Source organism: Anastrepha ludens, chromosome X (genome assembly GCF_028408465.1).
Source record: "Anastrepha ludens isolate Willacy chromosome X, idAnaLude1.1, whole genome shotgun sequence".
NCBI classification, from domain to species: domain Eukaryota; kingdom Metazoa; phylum Arthropoda; class Insecta; order Diptera; family Tephritidae; genus Anastrepha; species Anastrepha ludens.
The window spans coordinates 56842641-56865451 of record NC_071503.1 but is presented as its reverse complement, the minus strand read 5'-3'; the positions used below and the strand labels follow the sequence as shown (position 1 = coordinate 56865451).

General features: G+C 40.4%; 1 protein-coding gene across 8 annotated transcripts in view; it reads right to left on the bottom strand.

The window, feature by feature from the left end:
* LOC128869175 (plasma membrane calcium-transporting ATPase 1-like) overlaps positions 1-22811 on the bottom strand; it is a 151028-nt gene that overhangs the window by 23620 nt on the left and 104597 nt on the right. Inside the window, exon 16 of one of the 8 annotated variants that reach the window (XM_054111684.1) lies at positions 36-9338. The exons of the other annotated variants lie outside the window; for them this stretch is intronic. Coding sequence (XP_053967659.1) covers positions 9270-9338 — 69 coding nt within the window. The 3' untranslated portion in view covers positions 36-9269. Of the gene's footprint in view, positions 1-35; positions 9339-22811 lie in introns of those variants that run through there. 8 annotated transcript variants of the gene reach the window in all.

Sequence of the window (22811 nt, the reverse complement as noted above, 5' to 3'; positions counted from 1 at the left end):
TATATTTTTGTTAATATTGGTATATTTGTATGCTCATGTTCATTTTTTGTTTTTTTTTTTATTTTGAAGTTTTTGTTTGTTTTTAGAGTTTTGGTTTGTTTTAAAGTTTTGGTTTGTTTTTAGAGTTTTGGTCAGTCAACCATTCAATGAATCAATCAATCAATCGGGGTTTAAAGCATTAAAAAAATGAGAAATTAAAATTTTTGTTAGCGCCATTTAGCAATTATATATAGTAAATATATATATATATATATATATATATAGATTTAGAAAACATAACTAAAAACAGTTATTTATGATATACATGTCAGATGATTCAATTATCTAATAATACATTTTGATTGCATTTATTCAACCAAATAGTGTTAATTTAAGGACTGCTTTTTTCTCTAGGCTATGCCGTACACCTATGGGATTATAGGGCAGGAAAGATTTCGAACTTGTGATGTTACATTTGTTAATGCCTTTAACGTAAAAAAAGAGGCGTGGGAGTTATGGGAAAAGTGAACATACCCTGACTTAAGCTACACAAATACACGTCACATTTACTGAGAGTAGATGTATACAAAAAACATGTATGCATTCAAAATATCTTATGTGCCCGGCAAAAACTTTTAATATAAACTTTACTCTCTAGACTATCCGGACTGTAGCTATGAAACTGCCTAAATGTAATAAAATAAATATAATCGTTATTTGAGAAAATTATGAAATACCGAAATAAATAAAAAGAAATTTTTGTATTAAGAGACATTTCCTAAGCATCCTTTTTAAATTTATATGTTCTTTAAGCACATTACCTTTTACTCTGCTGAATATTATTTGTATATACAGAGATGTGCGATGAAATAGAGTCACTCACTTGCTGATGATGTTTCTTTATTTAAATGTTTTTTAAGAACTTAACATGTGATGAACTAACTTTAGTTTAATAATAACTTCGGCTACGAATACACTGTGGAACAAATTCAGGTTAGCAAAAATTAGGTCCATTCTGAGAGTGGCGGGTGAAAATAGAGGCGAAATTAGATGACCCGTATCGCGCCGTTTTTTTATGTTAGTTCGAATTTTTTTTTAATCGGCCTTCGAAGCTCGAAATCGGAGCAAAATTGTTTATATGGTTTTTTGGCTATAACTCGTCGACTAATTGATATTTTTTCAATCTGCTAGAGACCTGTGCAACAATTACAATTTTTGAAAAAATTGATTTCGAAAATTTTTGTGGTACTTATGAAACAATATATTGAAAATCGGCATTTGACTGCAAACTTCGAAGGCCGATTAAAAAAAAATTCGAACTAACATAAAAAAACGGCGCGATACGGGTCTTCTAATTTCGCCTCTATTTTCACCCGCCACTCTCAGAATGGACCTAATTTTTGCTAACCTGAATTTGTTCCACAGTGATATTGTAAAGTCATTTTTGAGTTCAATTGCACGTTTATTTTTCGCAAATCTGTGAAAGTGTGTTATTAACTGAAAAAAACGTGTGCTTTCAAATAGAATTTCACTTTTCGCAATCAAAAAAAGCACTTCCTTAATAAAACTACAAAACGTGGGTAACGGTTCTAAATTTTATTAATAACCAAGCCTTGAAGATCTGAGTACACAGACTTCATTACAAATTTAGTAAACATGGAAAAGCGAGTTCAATAAGCCGTTCATAGAATATTATTGATAACACAATAAATATCCATTTGAGACATCTTATGCTTTCAAAAAACCAATATTCTTCGGACATGGATACTTCAACGAATCAATTCATATTGAAGACTAAAGCTGTCCGGAAGGTACCGTTCCTGAACGGAGTCAATCAAATGGGCGAAAAGCTTATCGCTACGAAGCTGAAAGAAAGAAGACGAAATGAGATGAAATCTGCGGTTATGGTCAAGTACTGAGTACTTAAAATCGTTTGGGCTCCAACACTATACCCAAAATGTCACCGGGAAAGCGTGACAGGACGGGCGATGACTCTTTTGTTCTGGAACTTATGGCAAAGAAGAGCAAAGTCTCGAACCGGAATCGGGCATGCCCACATGCTAATCTCTTCATGAAACTCGAACACCTCAAACGTCGTTCGCAATAGTAGATTAAAAGGAAATGAGGATTGAGATACAATCTGACAAAAGAGCTGCGCGATTCAAGAGGAGGCAACGGAAACGGGGAGTTGACTTCATTCGTATGGATTGTGGCACGGCGAACGGAGTTCCGGGAGGTTTTTAATTTTTTTTGCCGGAAGAGTACCATCTGGATTTGGCAAATAATGATTTTAATGACACCAGAAAGTGAAGTAATTGACATATGTATGTATTATACGATCGTTTTTCTACTTTTAAATTATAAAGTTTAACAATTTAAGTTAGTAACTTGTTTTTTCTCTATCTTTCTATCTTGGCCTATTTCTCTTTATTCACTGTTTGTTAACTTTTCTTTAGCTCTAGGCTATTTCTTTAGCATTTTTACTATTTTAAAATGTTCTATTGTACCTTTCCATCTCACTTTGTTTAATGTCAATCATTTTTGTTTCTGTTTATGTTTTACTTGTTTGATAAAATTTTTTAGTTGCTCCTTCATCAGTTCGGCTTGCTGGATTAACACACCGCTAGGACATCAGACTACAGCATTAATTGTTTATAGTCTAAGGACCTTAACGTGGTTCATTTTAATGCGCCACGCCTTAACAGCGATAAGTTTGACTATGTTAGGAATATTCTTGGGGAATCTTGACGCCTTCTCTGTTTCAGAAACGTGGTTCAACTCTAGTAGTTCTGTCTTTTATTATAGCATCCCTAGCTTTAATATGATATGTCACAACCAAACAATCAAAAGCGGGGTTTGTGTTGTAATTACTCTGAAAATTGCATCTTCGGCAGTATCAATGCTATTAAAATACTAATGTCATGTGTGTATAACCCCCATATGTGTTGCATGTTAGATTCATTGTTTCTTGAGTTGTTTATGTTTTTGATTGATAATGAGTGTTGTGTTACATTTGGAGACTTTAGTTTAAACCTTCTTTTAAGATACTCATACGCTATTAAGGAGTAACATACAGTTGGAACTTTCAAAAAATCGATTTAATACACACAGAAAATTTAATATCGTTTAGGTGAAATTTTCGAAGTTGACGCAAATTATAAAAAGCGTTTCAAAGTGCTTGTAAAGAGCTTTGCAAACTTTAAACGCATTTTTCTCAAAATGGTGCTTTCAAAGTCGGTGACCAACATTACTCGAAAACGGCTAAACGGATTAGTCTCAAATTTCAACACGAGCTTCTTAAATAATATATATTTTTTAGTACTTAATCGAAGATTTTTCCTTACCGATAAATATTTATTTTTTATAAACAATTTAAGGCCGAAATTTCAAATCGAAAACAAAAATGAATTTTTTTTTTGAGAAACCGCCATTTTGTCAAAAAAATTTATTTTGCTTATTCCTTCGATTAATTTTAATTTCAGAGGATCCAGTTCAGAGCTATAGTGGTCACCGCAAAACATCTTTTTTTATAGGAGCTCCCGGAGATCAGCTGTAGCTCTTTTCCAAATAAATATTTTTACTAATATACGTACATGAATAGACATATACATATGTAATTGGCGCGTACACACTTTTTGGGTGTTTGGTCGAGCTCTTTTTCGTATTTGTGGCATGCGTCTTGATGTTGTTCCACAAATGTTTCAAGCTGACTCCAAACGGCAGATATTTTTATGAGGAGCTTTTTCATGGAAGAAATACACTCGAAGGTTTGCCATTGCCTGCCAAGGGCGACCGCTATTAGAAAAAATGTTTTCTTAATTTTGGTGTTTCACCGAAATTCCAACCTACGTTCTCTATGTGAATTCCGAATGGTAGTCACGCACCAACCCATACGGCTACCGCTAATACTAATACTAAGTCTTAAAATAGAGTTAAAAGATAACATAATATATGTAGAAATTTTTAGATTAATAAATTTAAAAGGTTTCTTAGAAAAAATTCTGGAAAATTCGCTTTTTTTCGGCCCTCCAACTGTAAATAACCCCCCTATAAACTACTTTATCATGTATCAGCTGCAACAAGATTACCAGCGTTTTAAATCTCGTTTTTACATCTAGTTTTGACCACATTCTCAAATTTGACAAAATATTTTTATATCGGACCACGACCCAATATTTTGTTCACTTCATGAGTCGTTTCATTCTCCTGGCAGTAGTGCGACTTTTATGTATTATGATTTGAAATCTGTAAACGTGATCTGTATGATCTGTAATAATAATGACTTGACCAAATTATTTATTAACCATGTCCCTCTTTCTACCGTTCGGGGTATGATAAGTTATTGACCCTGATACAACATTAAACTTAGCTCTGCTATTTAAACTCGCAATAAACTTTTGGAAAAATGGTCTTGGTCACAGTACACAATTGTACGAAATCAGCAACTGCCCTTATAGATATTCAAAACGATTGTATTGTGATCCGAGTGTATTTCTGCAATGAAAAAGATCCTCATAAACAAAAAACAATCCATTCGGAGTCGGCTTAAAATGGTAGGTCACTTCAAGACACACGCCACAATACCTAACAGAAGTGACTAAAAGTCTTACATATACACCCCGATATCTTAAAAATTGGGTATGAAAATAAGTTTCCGCCCTCGTAAAAGAGGTGTCGCCGCTGATGTTCACTCTAGTAACATACAGGTGATTTGAAGGTATATACAGGTCTCGATCGCAGCAGTTGACTTTCGTTTGAAGCGTAAAGGTCCTTTTTTATCTGACGTCAAAAATGTCCAGGTTCGTCCCGAAAAAACAGCATTTGCTGGAAGTCATGCTTCATTATTACCTTTTGAAGAAAAGTGCAGCTGAAACGTGTCATATATTGATCAATATTTACGGTTGGCTGTCTCCTGATCGAAAAACACGAAACCAGATCGACCATGTTGTGATAGATGGAAGTAACGCTTCTAGTGCATTAGATGTACGTACGATCCGAGGACCCAACATCGACTCGGATCACTACCTTGTTGCAGCAAAATTGCCCACACGCCTCTGTGCAGCAAAAAACGTACATCTACCTACGCAAAGAATGTTCAACATCGAAAAGCTGCAATCACAACAGACACCCAGAAGATTCGCCACTCGACTCTCACTCCTGCTCTCACAGAGTACTGCCCAACAAACCGGCATGCACGAACAATGGAGCAACATTTCTCGTTCTCTACGTACCGCAGCCGAAAATGAAATCGGATTCCGGCTATCCCGAAAAAATAGTTGGTACGACGAGGAATGTCATGCTGCCGCAGAAAGAAAGGATGCTGCCTATAGAGCCACGCTGCGATCGGGCGCAACGCGAGCCATGTGGGATCGCTACAGAGAGCTAAAAAAGGAAGAGAGACGTATTATCCGAAAGAAGAAACGAGAGGCCGAAATACGTGAGTGCGAGGAGCTTGAGATGCTGGCCAATAGGAACAATCGAGCGATCCTGCAATCTGTGCCAATTACTGCGGGATTAGTATTCTAAATATCGCCTATTGTGTGAAAGGCTGAAGTCCACCGTCAACCAACTGATTGGAAATTATCAGTGTGGCCTTAGACCTGGAAAGTCTACCATCGACCAAATATTCACAATACGCCAAATCTTGGAAAAGACCCATGAAAGGAGAATCGACATACACTATCTTTTCGGAGATTTCAAAGCTGCATTCAACAGTACGGAAAGGAGTTACTTGTATGCCGCGATGTCTGAATTTGGTATCCCCGCAAAACTAATATGGCTATGCAAGGTGACGTTGCTCAACACCAGCAGCGCCGTCAGAATTGGGAAGGATCTCTCTGCGCCGTTTGACACCAAACGAGGTTTCAAACAGGGTGACTCGCTGTCGTGTGACTTCTTTAACCTGATGTTGGAGAGCATCGTAAAAGCCGCAGAACTTAATTGCTCAGGAACAATATTTTATAAAAGCGTACAATTGTTGGCGTATGCCGATGATATCGACATCATCGGCCTTAACAACCGCGCTGTTAGTTCTGCCTTCTCCAAACTGGATAAAGAGGAAAAGCGAATAGGTTTGGTGGTGAACGAGGACAAAACAAGGTACCTCTTGTCTTCAAACAAACAGTCGGCGCACTCGCGTATCGGCACCCACGTCACTGTTGACAGTTATAATTTTCAGGTTGTAAAAGACTTCGTGTATTTAGGAGCCAGCATTAACACCGATAACAATGTCACCCTTGAAATCCAACGCAGAATCTCTCTTGCCAATAAGTGCTACTTTGGACTAAGGCAACTGAGCAGTAAAGTCCTCTCTCGACGAACAAAATTAACACTCTACAAGACTGTCATCATGCCCGTCCTAACGTATGGCGCATAAGCTTGGACGATGACAACATCCGATGAAGCGACGCTTGGAGGGCTTGAGAGAAAGCATAACTCCTGACAGGATCATCAAAAATGAAAAAACAAATATAAGTGTTTTAGTTAAGACCATAAACTCGTGCTTGAACGAAGGAAAGAAAAAAAAGTAAAAATTGGAGTTTTGGCAGACATTTTCCCAAAAAAATTAGAATTTCGGTCAAATTTTCTTTACATTTTGTTTTTTTTTTTTAAATAGTTGTAATTGAAAAAACATAAAATTCTTTGTTCAAGCACGAGTAAATTGTATCTCGAACACCTGTGTAAAATTTCATCAAGATCTGTTGAGTAGTATTCGTAGAACATTTGACAACCGACTTTGAAAACAGGGTTCCGGGAAAAACGCGGTTAATGTTTTAACAATAAAAGTGGCTTGGAGCGCACACCTTCCAAAGGCTATATCTCCGAAACTACTATTCGCATCGACTTGAAAATTCAGGATAATATTCGTGAGATGTTGTAGAGATTAATAAGCCAAAAAAATTTTTGAACCCACGAAACCCATGTAACCCCTTAAACCATCTGAAATCATCACTGGCGATCGTTAAGCGGCCGGAATGGGACGGTAGGAATGATAAACTGCATGAAAACGCCAAGCCCACGTTGCTAAATCGGTCCAGAAATATTTAGAGGGACTGAATTGGGAATTGCCCCACCTACCGTATTTCTATTGATTATTTCATGAAGTTTCAAACTTTTAGTATATCCCAGGGCACGGCTATATTTAAGTAAATACTTCTGGCTCTATTTCAAGCCACAGCCGAAAGAGTGCATATCAATGAGTTTTGAACCTTTTCGTTAATGATTTAAACTTAAGTTATTTATTTATTTTAAACCCGGGAATTGTTCTTTTTTACCTATTAGGAGAAAAAATTAAAAATACGAAGTTTCTAGACATTTTTTGATTGGAATAAGTTTGGTAAATCTTGCTTTATATCATCACACATCGCTCTATGTTATCAAGATATTTTAACAATTGGTTAATGCCAATAAATATTTCTCGCGATGTTAGCGTTACTTGCTTTATTTGTAAACATTAATTCGCTAGTATACCCGATTTCGAAGTCTACATTCTTTCGTTGGCTATAATTTAATTATTTTAGTTTATTGACTAAGCAGAACACAGGCGAAGTTACATAAGATGGAAGTCTTGATTGTAGAGCTATATGTACTTACAGTGAGTCAATAAAGTTTAAGTACACCTTGTTATTTCTTACAAACACTAAGAATTATCATAGTTATGTTAAAAAAAACTTCATGCAATATCTTTGTATCATTAAAAGAGTACATTGTTGTCATGAAAACCGGTTTTTTTGTTGTTCCCGTTATACATTTTAGATGCATACGTAAAATAACCCTCAATGAGCGCTAAATTTGCGCAAAAAAAGTTTAAGCACAACACGCAAATTTGTATTGTTGCGTGGTTGTTTTTGTAAAAATAACGGATTTAAATTTGTTTGGGTTTTAGCAAACAAGTGTAGAAATGCGTTTGAAGCATTTTATTATTGATAATTTGTACATTTGTATACAGGCGCTAGTTCAAAGTGGACGAAATCGGAAAAGGTAAAGAAATATCGATGGAAATAAGAAAACTGATCATCAAATTGTATTTGGAAAAAAACTCATTGCGTGAAATTGGAAGAATTGTTGGAAAAACACATTCTACCGTACAAAATATTATTAACTTTCACAACAGCAATGGAAATGTGCAAAAAAAAACCACGTTCTGGTCGCCCAAAAAAAATTTCCGAACGGGAAGAGAGATATATTTTGAATGCCATCAAAGCTGATCCCAAAAAATCTGCTCCAAAAATACGTGATGAATTGCTACAAGGAACTGCAACAAGCGTCAATCCTCAGACCATTAGAAATGTACTTCATAAAGCTGGTTGCAATGGAAGAGTTCTACGTAGAAACCCTCTAATATCACCTATTAATAAAAAAAACGTTTGGATTTTGCAAAGGAGCACTTAGAAAAGCCAGATTCCTTTTCGGATAACGTATTATTTAGCGATGAATCTAAATATAATATTTATGGACCGGATGGAGCGACAAAAATATGGAGAAAGCCTAATGAGGAGATGCAGATAAAAAATTTAATACCGACTGTCAAACACGGTGGCGGTAACATAATGATTTGGGGGTGTATGGCGGCCCCCACCAGCGGGTAAAATGATCTTTATTGAAACTACTATGGATAAGCATTCATATCTAAGCATTTTACGCAGCAACCTTAAGCAAAGTGCAACGCAATTGGGGCTCGATGAAATTACATTTCTTTTTGAGCAGGATAACGACCCCAAGCACACGTCATATTTAGTTAAGGAATGGCTCCTTTACAACTGCAAACAACTGCATACTCCCCCACAATCACCGGACCTAACTCCCATTGAACATGTCTGGGATTTGTTAGAAAAAAGAATTCGGAAACATAATATAACCTCAAAGGGATCGCTTAAAAATGCGTTATCAGAGGAGTGGGGCAAAATCGCAGAAAATCACACTAAAAGGTTAGTAAGAAGCATGCGTAGACGCTTACAAGCTGTTATCGATGCAGGTGGAGGACCAACAAAATATTAATTTATTCCACGTTTTTTGTTTTTGTTCTTTTTTTAATATTATTTATAAAGTGTACTTAAACTTTTTTTATGTGAAATCACGATAGTGCAAAGTTTTTTGTTTATTAATATATTTTTTAAAGCTAGTATGTAATGAATTGAAAAGAATGATTTTATGTTCCTTACTTTATTTGCAATGTGAAATATACAAGCTCTAATAAATTTTTATGTAAATTGAATGAAACATATGCATTTTTTTATCTGACTGATGTGTGTACTTTAACTTTATTGACTCACTGTATGTATATATACGGATCAAGTTGTGGTCCAATAATCCCGAGCAACAACAGCAGCGTGATACGGCAAACTATCGTGATGCGAACACTGCGAACGTCAAAAACGAGAAACCAGCTATTTCATCTACATATGTTAAAGTTTTTACTTCAATACAGTTATTGGTAAAAATTAAAATATCCGAACCCAAATCATAAGGTTTATTCAATAGGAGTTTACCTCTGCACAAGCAGTAAACAAAAACAAACCACAATTCCCCCTTCTTCAATTAAAGTGCTCTTTAAGTTTTCCTTATTCGAATTGGTCCTCTCTTTACTTTTTCTATCAAGGAGCTCTTATAGCGTTGACAGATGGCGGCGTTAGTTAGAAGAACAAGAAAGACTGGATGCAATGATAGTTTGCTCTAATCCGTTCGAAATTACAGGTAACCTATAACACAGAAGACAGGTTCCTAGAAAATGCCGAGTTGTGTGAAACCCGTGTTGTGTGACACCCAGAGCCAGTACAAAAACGGGGTTTATGTTCCGAAAACTTATTAAAAACATTTGTTTTTATTGTTTATTTAATTCATAAATAACTTAATTTGTATTAAAAATATAATGTATGTTCAACACAAAACAAAGAAAAAACACAAAAAATTTTATTTTAATTAACACAGCAGTGGGCCAATGTCGTGACTGCCCCCGTCCCGTTAAAACCCTGGCAGGCCTCGGAGTACGTTCCAAACTCGTCGCCATTGGGTTGGTGGTGTAGGTGTGGTTGAGATGATTCCCGCTTTGCGTCCGATCTGGCTCGGAACGCATGCCTCATAAGGGTATGCGTCAACCCTAGCACGGCCTCCCTGCCTCGGCACAGATAACCGTGGGATCACTTAGGGACGACTACACATTCGAGTCATGGATAGCGGCTCCGAGTGGGGACCCAATCAAAAAAACAGGAATAACAACAACAACAAAAACAAAACCAAAAATAAAAACCCAAAAAATGTAGGCGGCAGTGGGGACTCGAAGCCGAACCCCAAGGTCTCCTCACTTAAGGAAAGAGGGGCGGAACCGCCTTCTCTAATCAGCACTAACCGAGAAGCAGCCCCGGGGGACAAAACAAGTAGGGGCGGATGGGTGTCAGAGTCGACGCTCAAAGCGTTATCTAGGTGGGGCTCTGGGGGGAAGTCGGAATCGACTTCGAGCACCATCCCAGGGGGGGTGAGCGGGGACCCGCTTTACGTAGGCTCGCTTGCGGAACCGCTTGCCAGCCGTAGTGAGGTAGGACTGGAGGGGATGGCCAGTACCAGTAAGGGGTTTTCCCCAAGCTTTCCGGGGGTTTCTGGGACTTCTTTTCAGGGGTCCCTTGCTAGGCCTAAACGGCAGCGAGGACAGAGCAGGAAAGCCTTCTCTGACCAATGCATAGCCGCTAAAATCCTGGAACGCTACGGCGGCCAAAATGCTTCGCAGGTACCTGAGAAGTATTTAAGGACGCTGGAGTGGGCCAGGATGGTACTTAGTGGGGCAGAGAAAGGCCGAGTGGAAAGGGAGGGTGAGGTAGCACCGCCAGTAGAATCGGCAGTGAAGCGGCAACGCTCTCAGGAGGAGGAAATTCTCCGACCGAAGAAACCGAGGACTGGGGGCGGTCCGCCGAAATCTTTTAGCGCAGTCGCTAAGCAGGCAGGACCTACCTCTTCGTCCGCGCGCCCGGGTCTGGCTTCCCTCAGAGCCCTCTGCTCCAGAGGATATGGAAGAAATCCTCCGTTACTGCAACCCCAAACTTCCCACGCACAACTGGAAGGTAGTCAAGGACATTTTCGGCAAGCACTGATTCTGCTATATGCAGAGTCCTTCGGGCCTCTCGCTGAAACTGAAGGGATCATCACTTATGGTTTCGAGAAGGTTGTCCTGAAGGTTTACCAGACCGATGCCAGGGGTGATGTCTCTGCAACTCCGGTAGTGCTGGGAGGGGATAGGCCCACGGTAGAGGAAGCTCCCGTGGAGATGGATGTGGAATCTGTCATGTCGGATGGGGTCAGTGCTGACGACGCCCGCTCTCTAGCGGGGTCAGTCTTCAGTATCGGGCAACTGTTCGACAGGGCAGAGGAGGAGGGGCTTCTGGCCTCGGATAGTGAGGAGGCTGACCTCAGGATGTTGGAGAAGATTATCGAAGATGAAGATTTTTCTAAGGCAGCTTGTGCTAACATATTAATTCACCTTGAGCAAGGTGGAGTTGACGTGGTCCTGATCCAAGAGCCGTGGCTGAGCAGTAGCGGTATCTCCGGAATTAGGACGAAAAACTATTTACTGATGGTTCACAGTGGTACAGGTAAACAAAGATCCTGTATACTCATCAGAAAAGAACTAAAAGCATTCATTTTGCCTAATTTCAGCAATGAGGACATTGTCTCTATAAGCCTGGAGAGCACCACCGGGAGACTCTGGCTGATCTCAGTCTATATGGCGCACGATGACGAGGTGGAGCCACCTCCGTTGCTGGTAGGGGAGGCCCTAGCTGAGGCGAGGCGGAGAAAAACCGACGTCATTATCGGAACCGATGCAAATTCCCAACACACTTGCTGGGGAAGTTCGGATATCAACTCAAGAGGTGAATCACTTTTTGATTTTATTTTAAGCGAAGACTTGGTTATTTGCAATAGAGGTAAGTACCCAACCTTCATTACGGCGGTTAGGGAAGAGGTGCTTGACCTCACCTTATCCTCTTCTACACTAAGGTATCGAATATCTTATTGGAAGGTGCTCTGCGCTCATTCCTTTTCGGATCACAGATACATCCAGTTTTCTCTGAATGAAACCAAACCGAATAGATCCTCCTACAGGAACCTTAGGAGCACGGACTGGGACCTATACTGCAGAAACCTGCAGGTTTTCCTTCCGGAAGCACCGCAAGAAAACGCGGATCTCTCGGAAGAATCTATAGATGTATTGGTGGAGACATTCACCGCTGCGTGCAACAGAGCTCTCGAGAGCGCTTGTCCACTAAGATCGCCCCCCAAAAAGGAAAAGCCGCCTTGTTGGACAACCGAGCTCAAGGAAATCAGGACTTCATGTATGCTGCTCTTTAATAGAGCCAGAAGACTTAAGTCTCCCTGGGATGAGAACTGTACAAAATAGGACTGGGAATTTACAAGTCCGAAATCAGGAAAGCGAAGCGAGACTCATGGCGTTGATTCTGCTAAAGCGTGGAAGGCTGTCATGAATCCGCGAGATTCAGACGTAGTCTCTCGAGGAATTCCATACCTATGGGGTACCTGAAAGACAGCTCGGGGTGCTGGACCATGAGGAGCGAGGAGTCACTCCGGTTACTCCTTCACGCCCATTTTCCGACAAATCCGGACTCGCTTAATATCGGCTGGGATAGGACGCATAGCACTCCACGCACCCACCACCGCTGGTTGAACAAGCGACGCCTGGCTTGGGCGATTGACTCTTTCAGGCCCTTCAAATCACCTGGGCCCGATGGCTTTATACCGGTTCAACTGCAGAAATCTGCTGAGGTATTTTGTCATTGGCTTCTTCCTATCTACGCGAGCTGCATAGATAGGGGCTACATACCCAGATCTTGGAGGCCTGTAAGAGTAACTTTCATACCCAAGGCAGGAAAGATTTCACATGTATCCCCTAAGGATTTCAGACCAATCAGTCTCTCCTCGCTCCTGCTGAAAACCCTGGAGAGGCTGATTGATCTGCATTTAAGGAGTGAAATTCCTCGGGGGCGTTTATCGTACGCTCAACATGCTTACTGTAAAGGCAGATCGGTAGAGTCTGCTTTGCATACAATTGTTAAGGACATCGAGGTGTCCCTCCACCAGAAGGAGTTCACTGTAGGTGCCTTCCTCGACATTGAGGGGGCTTTAAATAATGTTCTCCCGGAGGCAATCATCAGGTCGGTAGGAAAACTAGGAGTCGGAACCGAACTCATAAGGCTTATCCACACGATGCTTAGCGAGAGAACTCTGACACCTCTCTCCACCGGCAAGTGAACAGAGGCACTCCGCAAGGCGGTGCTCTCTCGCCACTACTCTGGGTTGCCGTACTTAACGGTCTGCTGGAGTAGCTGGAGGGGAGGGGCTGTAAGGTGATTGCCTACGCGGATGACGTGGCACTTATTGTCAGAGGTAAGTTTCTAGATACTCTGATGGAACTGATGCAGGGTTATCTGAATCTAGTTATAAATTGGACCGCAAATTGCGGCCTATCGATAAATCCTCTGAAGACGGAGCTCGTCTTATTTACGAGGAAATACAAAATACCAAGAGTGTTTCTCCCCTCAATGTCGGGCGCTCCGTTGGTGCTCTCTGACAAGGTGAAGTACCTGGGACTCATCCTTGATAGAGGTCTTACGTGGAAGCGAAACATTGAGGAGAGAATCAGAAAGACAACAATCGCCTTGTATGGTTGCAGGGGCGCTATCGGCAAAAGATGGGGCCTCTCGCCTAAAGTCACTTTTTGGCTTTATAACATGATTATAAAACCAATCTTGCTATACGGAGTCCTTGTCTGGTGGAACTCGCTAGAAAGGATGGTATCAGTTAAGAAGCTGGAGAGGGTACAAAGGTCTGCCCTCATTGGAATCAGTGGGGCGCTCCGTACCACTCCTACTCTAGCGCTTAACGCTATGCTGAATGTGGCGCTCGTGGACATTGTAGGAAAGGTTGGTGGGGGAGTATTCTGTAAGGAGCCTCCCATCAAACTTAACTTTAGGCTCCCGGACCACTGTAGGGTTTTCCAAGCGGAGGTATCCGCAATTAAGGAAGCGGTGGACTGGTTGCTTAATTCGGTAATTACCGTTAAGGAAGTAAATATTTACTCCGATAGCCAATCGGCAATTAGGGCCTTGTTTGTGCGTTCGAAATTGGTCGGGGAATGTCTGGCTTCTTTCTCGATTGCATCCGAATACTTCGTCATCAGGTTCATTTGGGTTCCCGGGCACAGCGGCATAGAAGGAAACTGCTGGGCTGATGAGCTGGCTAGACAGGGAACTTTGGAGACGGTCGCGAAATGAGAGAATTGGGGTTCCTCTGAGAACCTGTGGTCTGCTCCTGGAAAGATGGGCCTCGAGTCAACTCAGCGAGCGCTGGGTTAGTGCGCAAACGTGCAAGGTCGCGAGATCCTTCTGGCCACGGGTAGATCGGGGACGCTCAAGGGAACTCCTAAGGCTAACAAAGCCCTAGCTCTCGCATTTGGTGGGCATCCTTACCGGGCATTGTCCGTTAGGTGTTCAAGCCGTGAGACTTGGGATTGCCTCAAGTCCGTTCTGCAGAAACTGTCTGGAGGACGAGGTGGAATCATCTCAACACCTTGTTCTCAGCTGCCCTGCTCTCGTCTGGCAAAGACTTAGACATCTAGGCTCTCACTTTTTCGCAACGCCTGCGGATATAGCCGGTGTAAATATCATAAATTTGGTGAAGTTAATCAGCTTGTTGCGGCTAACTACGAATGCAAATCAGCCACCATCGGCGTCGCCGTAAAATGTATGGTCATCATCGTCTCTAATCCCAAGGCTCCTTCCCTTCTCCTTTCTCCTCTCCCATGTATGGCACCACAACGGACGAATTTTCTAATATTGGTTCAAGTGAACCCTTAGCTAGGGCAGCCATTTAACCTAACCTAACCTAACCTAACACAGCAGTCATCGACTGATACTCAACGGGAAAGGTTGTGCGTACAGTGTTTTTGGTGATCTATTTTGTGCTTTTTTTCTTGGTGGATTCCGCTTTTCCATACACAGATACCATTTACTAAATTATTCGAACTGCCACGTGTATCGTTAATCACCGTTTAGTGTAGTGTTTAACCAATATTCCACCACGGGGGGTGATAACAGGTTTTCCCTGTTAGTGCCCATTTACACACGGAAACATTTGGAAGGGAAACATTTTGTTCGGGGGAGAAGGACGGCCGCGGTAGAGAGAAGGGAATTTGTCTCCTGTACTGGCGACACACTTTGCGCTTCTTATTGGTATTTCTTATCTTATAGCAATTTTTGACAGTTGCTTCATTTATTTTCTTCTTTTGTGGGAGAAAGTTTTGAGTTATGTGTTGGTTTTCAATCAAACGGAAGATAACAACGATGACAAACATCCGAACACTGCTTGGGAAATGAACGATAATTTTTGGTAGTAAAGTAGGTATAATTTAAGATATGATAGTCATGGGGCATGTTTATGTTGAATTCTAATTTTTTCCCGCATTTCTAGATACTCACGTTAATTTTAAGTTTTTTTATATATGAAGTATTTTTAATTTAATTTTTAGTAGTATTTTAAAGTACAACAATTTATAAATATATTTTAATTAAAAAAACAACAAATCATTTATTATTTAAAAAGTTTGCATTCTTCATTGATATATTTAAGAAACTGTTGAACGTTTTCCCCGCTTTACATGTTAGCGGGTTGCAGAATATATCCGAACCAGAAAATGCTAAAGTATTAAATGTCAAAATGTTGCCGAAAACAATTTTGCCCGTGTAACCGCGAATGGTATTTCAGAACTTAGGGACGGTAATTTATTTTTGTTAGTGAAAAACAACGTTGCAAAAAAATGTATTTCCACTACAAATTTAATAGGAGTCTGCAATGTGAAAGGCACTATATGTACATACATATATGCACCTTGTCTGAATGAAGTAGCAGAGAGCGAAATAATCAAAAATTTAAGCGAACAGGGTGTTGTTTCAGTGTTCAAGTTCTTTAAATTTGTTGACGGTAAGTCGACTCCTAGTGGTGTAGTCTTACTTACGTTTGAAATGTACCATTTACACGAAAAAGTAGATACCACCAAAGTTAGACCATATTACCCTAATCCTATGAGATGCAACAATTGTCAGATTCTCAGGCATACAGTAAAACGGTGTAACAAATTTCCTGTATGTGATAATAAAAACCGACATAAAATGTTCTATGCGCGAAGCCATCAAATTACACCGTATTCAAAATCCCCCTGTCTTCAACTCTCATTCTACCACTTTTTCTAATGTCACAAAAATTCGCAACAACAAAATCCTCTAAATGAGTTAACTATTCTAAAAATAACAATGAAACAAGTCACGTCCCAAACATTTCATACAAAAATCACAAGACGACTCCCGCCCTCAATAAAACCGGTTTACCCAACATAAATGATAACAACTTACAACAACAAACCCCAATTTTTAATATACAACAACACAATACTCACGTATGCACAACGCAAGAAGACCCAAGCACTGTAGAAACATACCGTGCACATGATAGCTTTTCAAACTCAGAAGCAAAAGAAAATAAAGAATGTGTATAAACACAATTCCAACAATGTTGTCAGTCGATGACCCAACAACAAGTGTAATGGTATCAGCATTGCGTTCACATCTTTCCACGCCAAACAATCCCACTGTACTTCCTAACTCCTGGCCATTGCAAGACGAAATTTTAGAATAAATGTTTCGTTTCCTGCAGTGGAATTTGAACGGTGTATGTAATAATAATGCAGACCTCAAAATATTAATTAATGAATTCTACCCAGATATCATTACCTTACAAGAAACCCATCTTCCCCATAATAATACTGCCCATCCGCCTAATACTTATATAGGCTACTACCATAACTGCTGCCGCTGTATTTATGAAAAAGTTGATATTGGGTACAAACTTACAGTAATTATTATATTCCACCACATCAAAATTTCACACCCAGCCAACTTTCAAATATCCTCAATATTTTCAATACCCCGATTATTCTGCTCGGAGACTTCAGCGCCTGGAACCCCCTATGGGGTTCGCCTTCTACAAACAGTAGAGGCCAGATTATAGAAGACCTAATCCTTTCCCATGACCTTATAGTCCTCAACGATGGTTTACCCACCCATTTTTCTACCCACAAAGCCTTTTCCGATCCAGCCATCATACTATCTTCCCCTCTATCGCCCCCAAGCTATTATATCGCACTCTAGATGGGCTCCATAACAGCGACAATTTTCCTCTCTTCCCCTCTCTATCTTCCCCCGGTCGGTCACAAATCAAGGCAAAATCAATATTCCTTACGCACAAGCTTGAAAGTATTGTGTTCCTATTAGAACCATATTTTGAAACATATAAGTATTTGTACTAAGTTAGAAACCTCTCGAGTTTCGGGGAAAAACTGACAATTACGCAAGCAAAATTGAAAGTATTTATGGCAATATTGTTCGCACGTGGGGCGTCGAAGGACACAGCACGTGGGGACCATCATTTTTCTCCAGCTCTATGTGTAGACGAGATTTTATTCAGATTCTGCCATATACTCGTTTCAACAAAAAAACTCAGAGGAGTCAACGTTTGCAAACAGACGGATGCGATAGTTTCAGCAGTTTGGGGCAAAGTTATTGAAAACAGTCAAAACTACTTTAAGCCGGGAGCTCATATTGCCGTGGATGAGCAACTGTTTCCAACGAAGGCCAGATACAGATTTACTTCGTATATGTAAAATAAACCACATAAATTTGGCATAAATTGTTGTCTGGCGTCTGAAGTAGAGACGAAATGTGGCTAACCGCATTGAGAAAAAGACGAGTCTCGAAATGCACAAACCTCCTAAGCGAGTTTGTCGTAATGAAACTTCTTGAAACGTATACTTCGTTGCTTGGAACAAGACGTGCAAACAAAAGGGAATTTTCGAAAACTTCCACGCTTCTCAACCTTGTTGTACCAATCCAATAGATGCACACACTAACCGTTTATAAAAGCAAACCAAATAAAAAAGTGCTTATACTAAGTACAAAGCATAAACACATCAAAATTGATAAAGCTGCTAAGAAGTTAACTGAAACTGTATCGTTTTATAACCCTAGGGTACGAAACATATTTTACGTACGTTGTAACGAATAATCGTCGAATCGACGACGTATTTTTTAATTGACTACAAAATAAAAAATAAATAATTGGCGCGTACACTTCTGTTAGGTGCTTGGCCGAACTCCTCCTCCTATTTGTGGTGTGCGTGTTGATGTTGTTCCACAAATGGAGGGACCTACAGTTTCAAGCCGACTCCGAACGGCAGATATTTTTATGAGGAGCTTTTTTATGGCAGAAATACACTCGGAGGTTTGCCATTGCCTGCCGAGGGGCGACCGCTATTAGAAAAATGTTTTTTATTAATTTTGCTTTCACCGAGATTCGAACCAACGATCTCTCTGTGAATTCCGAATGGTAATCACGCACCAACCCATTCGGCTACGGCGGCCGCCTTTAATTGACTACAGCTATAGCTTAAAACCAAACATACTCTGTTAATAAATGATTTTAATTATTTTGACATCCGACTAATCTATATAAACAAGAAATTCAACTTTTATTCATAGGAAAAGGATTTATTTAATTTTTGTACTAACTCATTTCATGTTGTACAAAATTTTGAGATCATAAAAAAAGCAACTACATATTATTGTAAAACAAAAATAAAAAAATAAAAGCAGTAAAAACTTAAAAATTACACATTCTTAGCTTGATAAAAAGTTAAAAAAAAAATTCAAAAAATATTCACATTGAACAAGAGTCACACAGTTCAACTTTGTGCTCTCCACATATAGGTTTTTCGCATTTATCACATTTTGACTTCGTCATTCGTCGTTTTTGGTACAGACATGATCTGCACATACTTCTTTTATTTTCTTTTTTATCCTTTTTGGTTAACTCCCCGTTGTTTTTACTGCAATTCGGAGTAACAATATTTTCAACATTTGCTCTTGCCTTGCTAAGTAACTTTGGCATTTCCAGTCTTTCTTTTTGCCATGGTTCAACAAGACTCTTGTGGAGCTCTTTCATGAATTGTCTGCGGTTGAGAGGTTTTATTCCGGTAGTAAACATATTGTGTGTATAAATTACGTAGCTGTTAATAAATGCTATATTTAGGATACCATAAAATATACACATTGGCCATCTATTTGTCTTTCGTGAACACGACATGACACGGCACATTTGGTCCAACGTATCGACTCCGCCTTTTGTTATGATATTTCAATATCACTGCCTGAGTTTCTAGAAACAAACGGGGAAACATTGTCTTCTTCTGATTCAGAAGAAGTTTTTGAAAAGCTGTCGTCACTTAACACCACGTCGCTTTCGTCTGCATCGCTTTCACTTACATCCTCATTATCAGAATAATCACAACTCTCAAAAAACTTGAGTAAATCTGGGTCGTTCCGGTAACGTAGAACCGACTGTCGGGGGCACGTTTTTAGATTAGTAAAAGAACTTGCTTCATAATTTCAGACTTCACGGCAAAAACTACATGAATATGATATTCCAACTACAAGTGTCACGGTTTCTGTACGCAAATGGTGCCAAACAGAGTATTGCACTAATAATCAGACGACAAATCTTTGTAAGACATGCAAAAAACAAAATATATGCGGAGAGTGTACACACATGAAAATCTACCTATGTAGAAATTGTGACCGACAAACTGTAAACAATTAAGTATTTTGCTATTTGACGATGTCTATAAATTCATTTATCTATTACAATTAATATTGTTCAACTTTTTTTGTATTTTTTTAGGAGTGGATAAATACAGGAAGTCACAATAAGCTATTTTTCTTATACACCAGTCCTTTTGACTGGTTTTGGTAGAAATAGGTATATTTAAATAGCTGGTAAATCTAGTGTTAACCACGTAGAGCATGTTATTTATGCCGACGATGTCTTTATATATACCTTAAAGATTCTTGGCCTAATTTTTGATAAGAAACTTAGCTTTAAGCAACATTGTCAGTATATAAGAACTCTCTTGCACCATACCACGCTGCCCGGCGTTGCCCACGTCACCAGTCAGAGCAGTTCTAACCGATGCCGGACTACCTGATATCTTGTATAGGGCTATATATAACACAATAATGCTTATACCTTAACTGCTCCATTGCTGGAATCAGCTATTATTTACCCAAATTAACTCTGTTTTGCTGCATGGATATAATATCGACACCACCACTAATAAAAACTGCGTCTCATCCACCTTTCATGATTCCTCAATCTTCATTTATTTTCGCTGAGCAGAACCACCTCAAGAACAAACCAGCTCTAACGAATACCTGCAAATATTTAGGGAAGCCTTACAGATATGGGCAAACTCTGCAATACAACCTGCAACCCCGATGGTACACGATCGACCTTTCGTGCAAATCTGCTATTCAAAAATATAAAATCTTTTTTCTGGCTCAGAATTGGTCACACGATTACTACACCTGCTCGATGACTGCCCAGAGCATCAATACATCAGAACAGCTCTATTTACTAACTCTACACCTTCTGATCATCTTAAATGTATTAATGCCACCAACGTTAATATTCTATCACCCCTTGTATCTCTATGTAAAATAAGTATATAATCAAATATCCTTACATTAATTATAAATACACACATTAATACATTATTCTGTACTAAATATTATTACTTAAGTAAGTAAATTGCCCAATCGTTGACGACGGAATTGTTGTTCCGCTACCCGACCATGATGGGGTGAAAATAGCGATAACGCGACTAAAGAACAACAAAGCCACGGGAGCCGAAGGACTGCCGGCTGAGCTATTCAAACATGGCGGCGAGGAGGTGGTAAGGTGCATCCATCATCTTCTATGGTCGGATGAAAGCATCCCTGCCAATTGGAATTTAAGTGTGCTCTGCCCAATCCATAAAAAGGGTGATCCTGCAATCTGTTCCAAATACCGCAAATTAGTCTTCTAATTAAATATCGCCTATCGTTCTAGCGAGAGTATTGTGTGAAAGGCTGAAGCCCACCATCAACCAACTGATTGCCCCTTATCAGTGTGGCTTTAGACCTGGAAAGTCTACCATCGGCCAAATATTCACAATATGCCAAATCTTTGAAAAGACCCATGAAAGGGGAATCGAAAAGTACCTAGGTGTAATCCTTGACAGTAAACTAACGTGGAAGCCCAACATTGAGGAGAGAGTAAGTAAGGCAACAATTGCCTTGTATGGATGCAAGGGCGCAATTGGCAAAAGATGGACCATAATAAAGCCAATCTTTTTATATGGAGTCGTTGTCTGATGGAACTGACAGGAGAGGATGGCATCAGTTAAAAAGCTAGAGAGAGTTCAAAGGTCTGCACTGATTGGAATCAGTGGGGCGCTTCGAGCTACTCCAACCCTGGCGCTTCATATAATGTTAAATGTGGTAGCTGTGGACATCGCAGAAAGAATTGCTGCTGCACGTAGAGCAATCAGACTCAGGGGTTTGGGCTATAGCCTCAATCTAACATATGGGCACTCAAGCATCCTCAGAAACTTTCAGTTCATCCCCCCGTCGACGGATCAGTGTATACACTCGCTCAGTGCAAGCGGAACTTTCTCCACCCATATTTCATCAAGGGAGGACTGGACCGGGGGACACATGGGGGCACGGCCTGGTTAACCTGTTCACGGATGGCTCGAAGTTGGACGGTAGGGCTGAAGGAAGAGTATTTTGCAAAGAGCTCCCCATCAAACTCAAAGGTTACCGGATCACTGCAGTATGTTCCGCAATCAAAGAAACAGCTGACTGGCTACTTACTTGCGTAAGAACTGGTAAAAAGGCAAATATTTACCCCAATAGCCAAGCGGCAATTAGGGCCCTAGGCTATATTATGGTGCACTCGAAACTGGTCAGGGAATGCCTGGTCTCACTTTCGATTGCATCACAATTTTTCGACATAAGGATAATCTGGGTACCTGGTCATAGTGACATTGCTGGAAACTGCGAAGCCGACGAGCTGGCCAGACAAGGGACCTGTGAGGATATTTCCCCGCGAAAGGAGAGAATCGGGACCCCATGGAATACCTGCGATCTACTTCTGGAGGGATGGGCTTTGCACCAACTTAGCGAGCGCTGAACAAGTACACGAACGTGTAAGATCGCGAAACCCTTTTGGCCACGCTTGGGTCGGAGGCGTTCGAGGGATATTCTGAGGATGAGAAAATCCCAGCTCTCAAATTTTGTGGGCATCATTAGTCATCGTTCGTTGTCCACAAAAACTCAACCTCCCCATCCCTCTCCTTTTCTTCCTATCGTTTTTTCTTTCGTCTGTGAACGACGACGCACCCACCAAATAATGGACAAATGCAACAGCTCGCCTGACACAACAATGTTAGCGCTGGTCTGATAAATGGCATAACCTGGCGAGCTATGCTATCGCTTGCATCAGACCACTTGCCCATTATCATCTCACGGATCACCGGTCCTACATTATCTTTGATAAAGCTAATTGGACCAGATTCGCGGAATTTACCGAGGACACCTTCGCCGCTCTTCCCATCCTCACCGATGTGCGCGTAGACGAACGCGGAATTTACCGGGACCTATGTACCAATTTCCCAGCTGAAGCAGCTGTTCTGGCAATTGAGCGAAATTTCCTACGCCAGTCCGATCCCGGGGATCCTCGCATAAAGCATTTCAAATTGTAGATCCGGCAAGAGGCTTAAATGGGAAGAGCACTTGAAGACCTGCAACTTCACCATTGGTGTGAGTAAGCTCTGGTCCACTGTAAGGTGCCTGTCGAACCCGACGAACCACAACGACAAGGTGGATATCACTTTCAACGGTTGT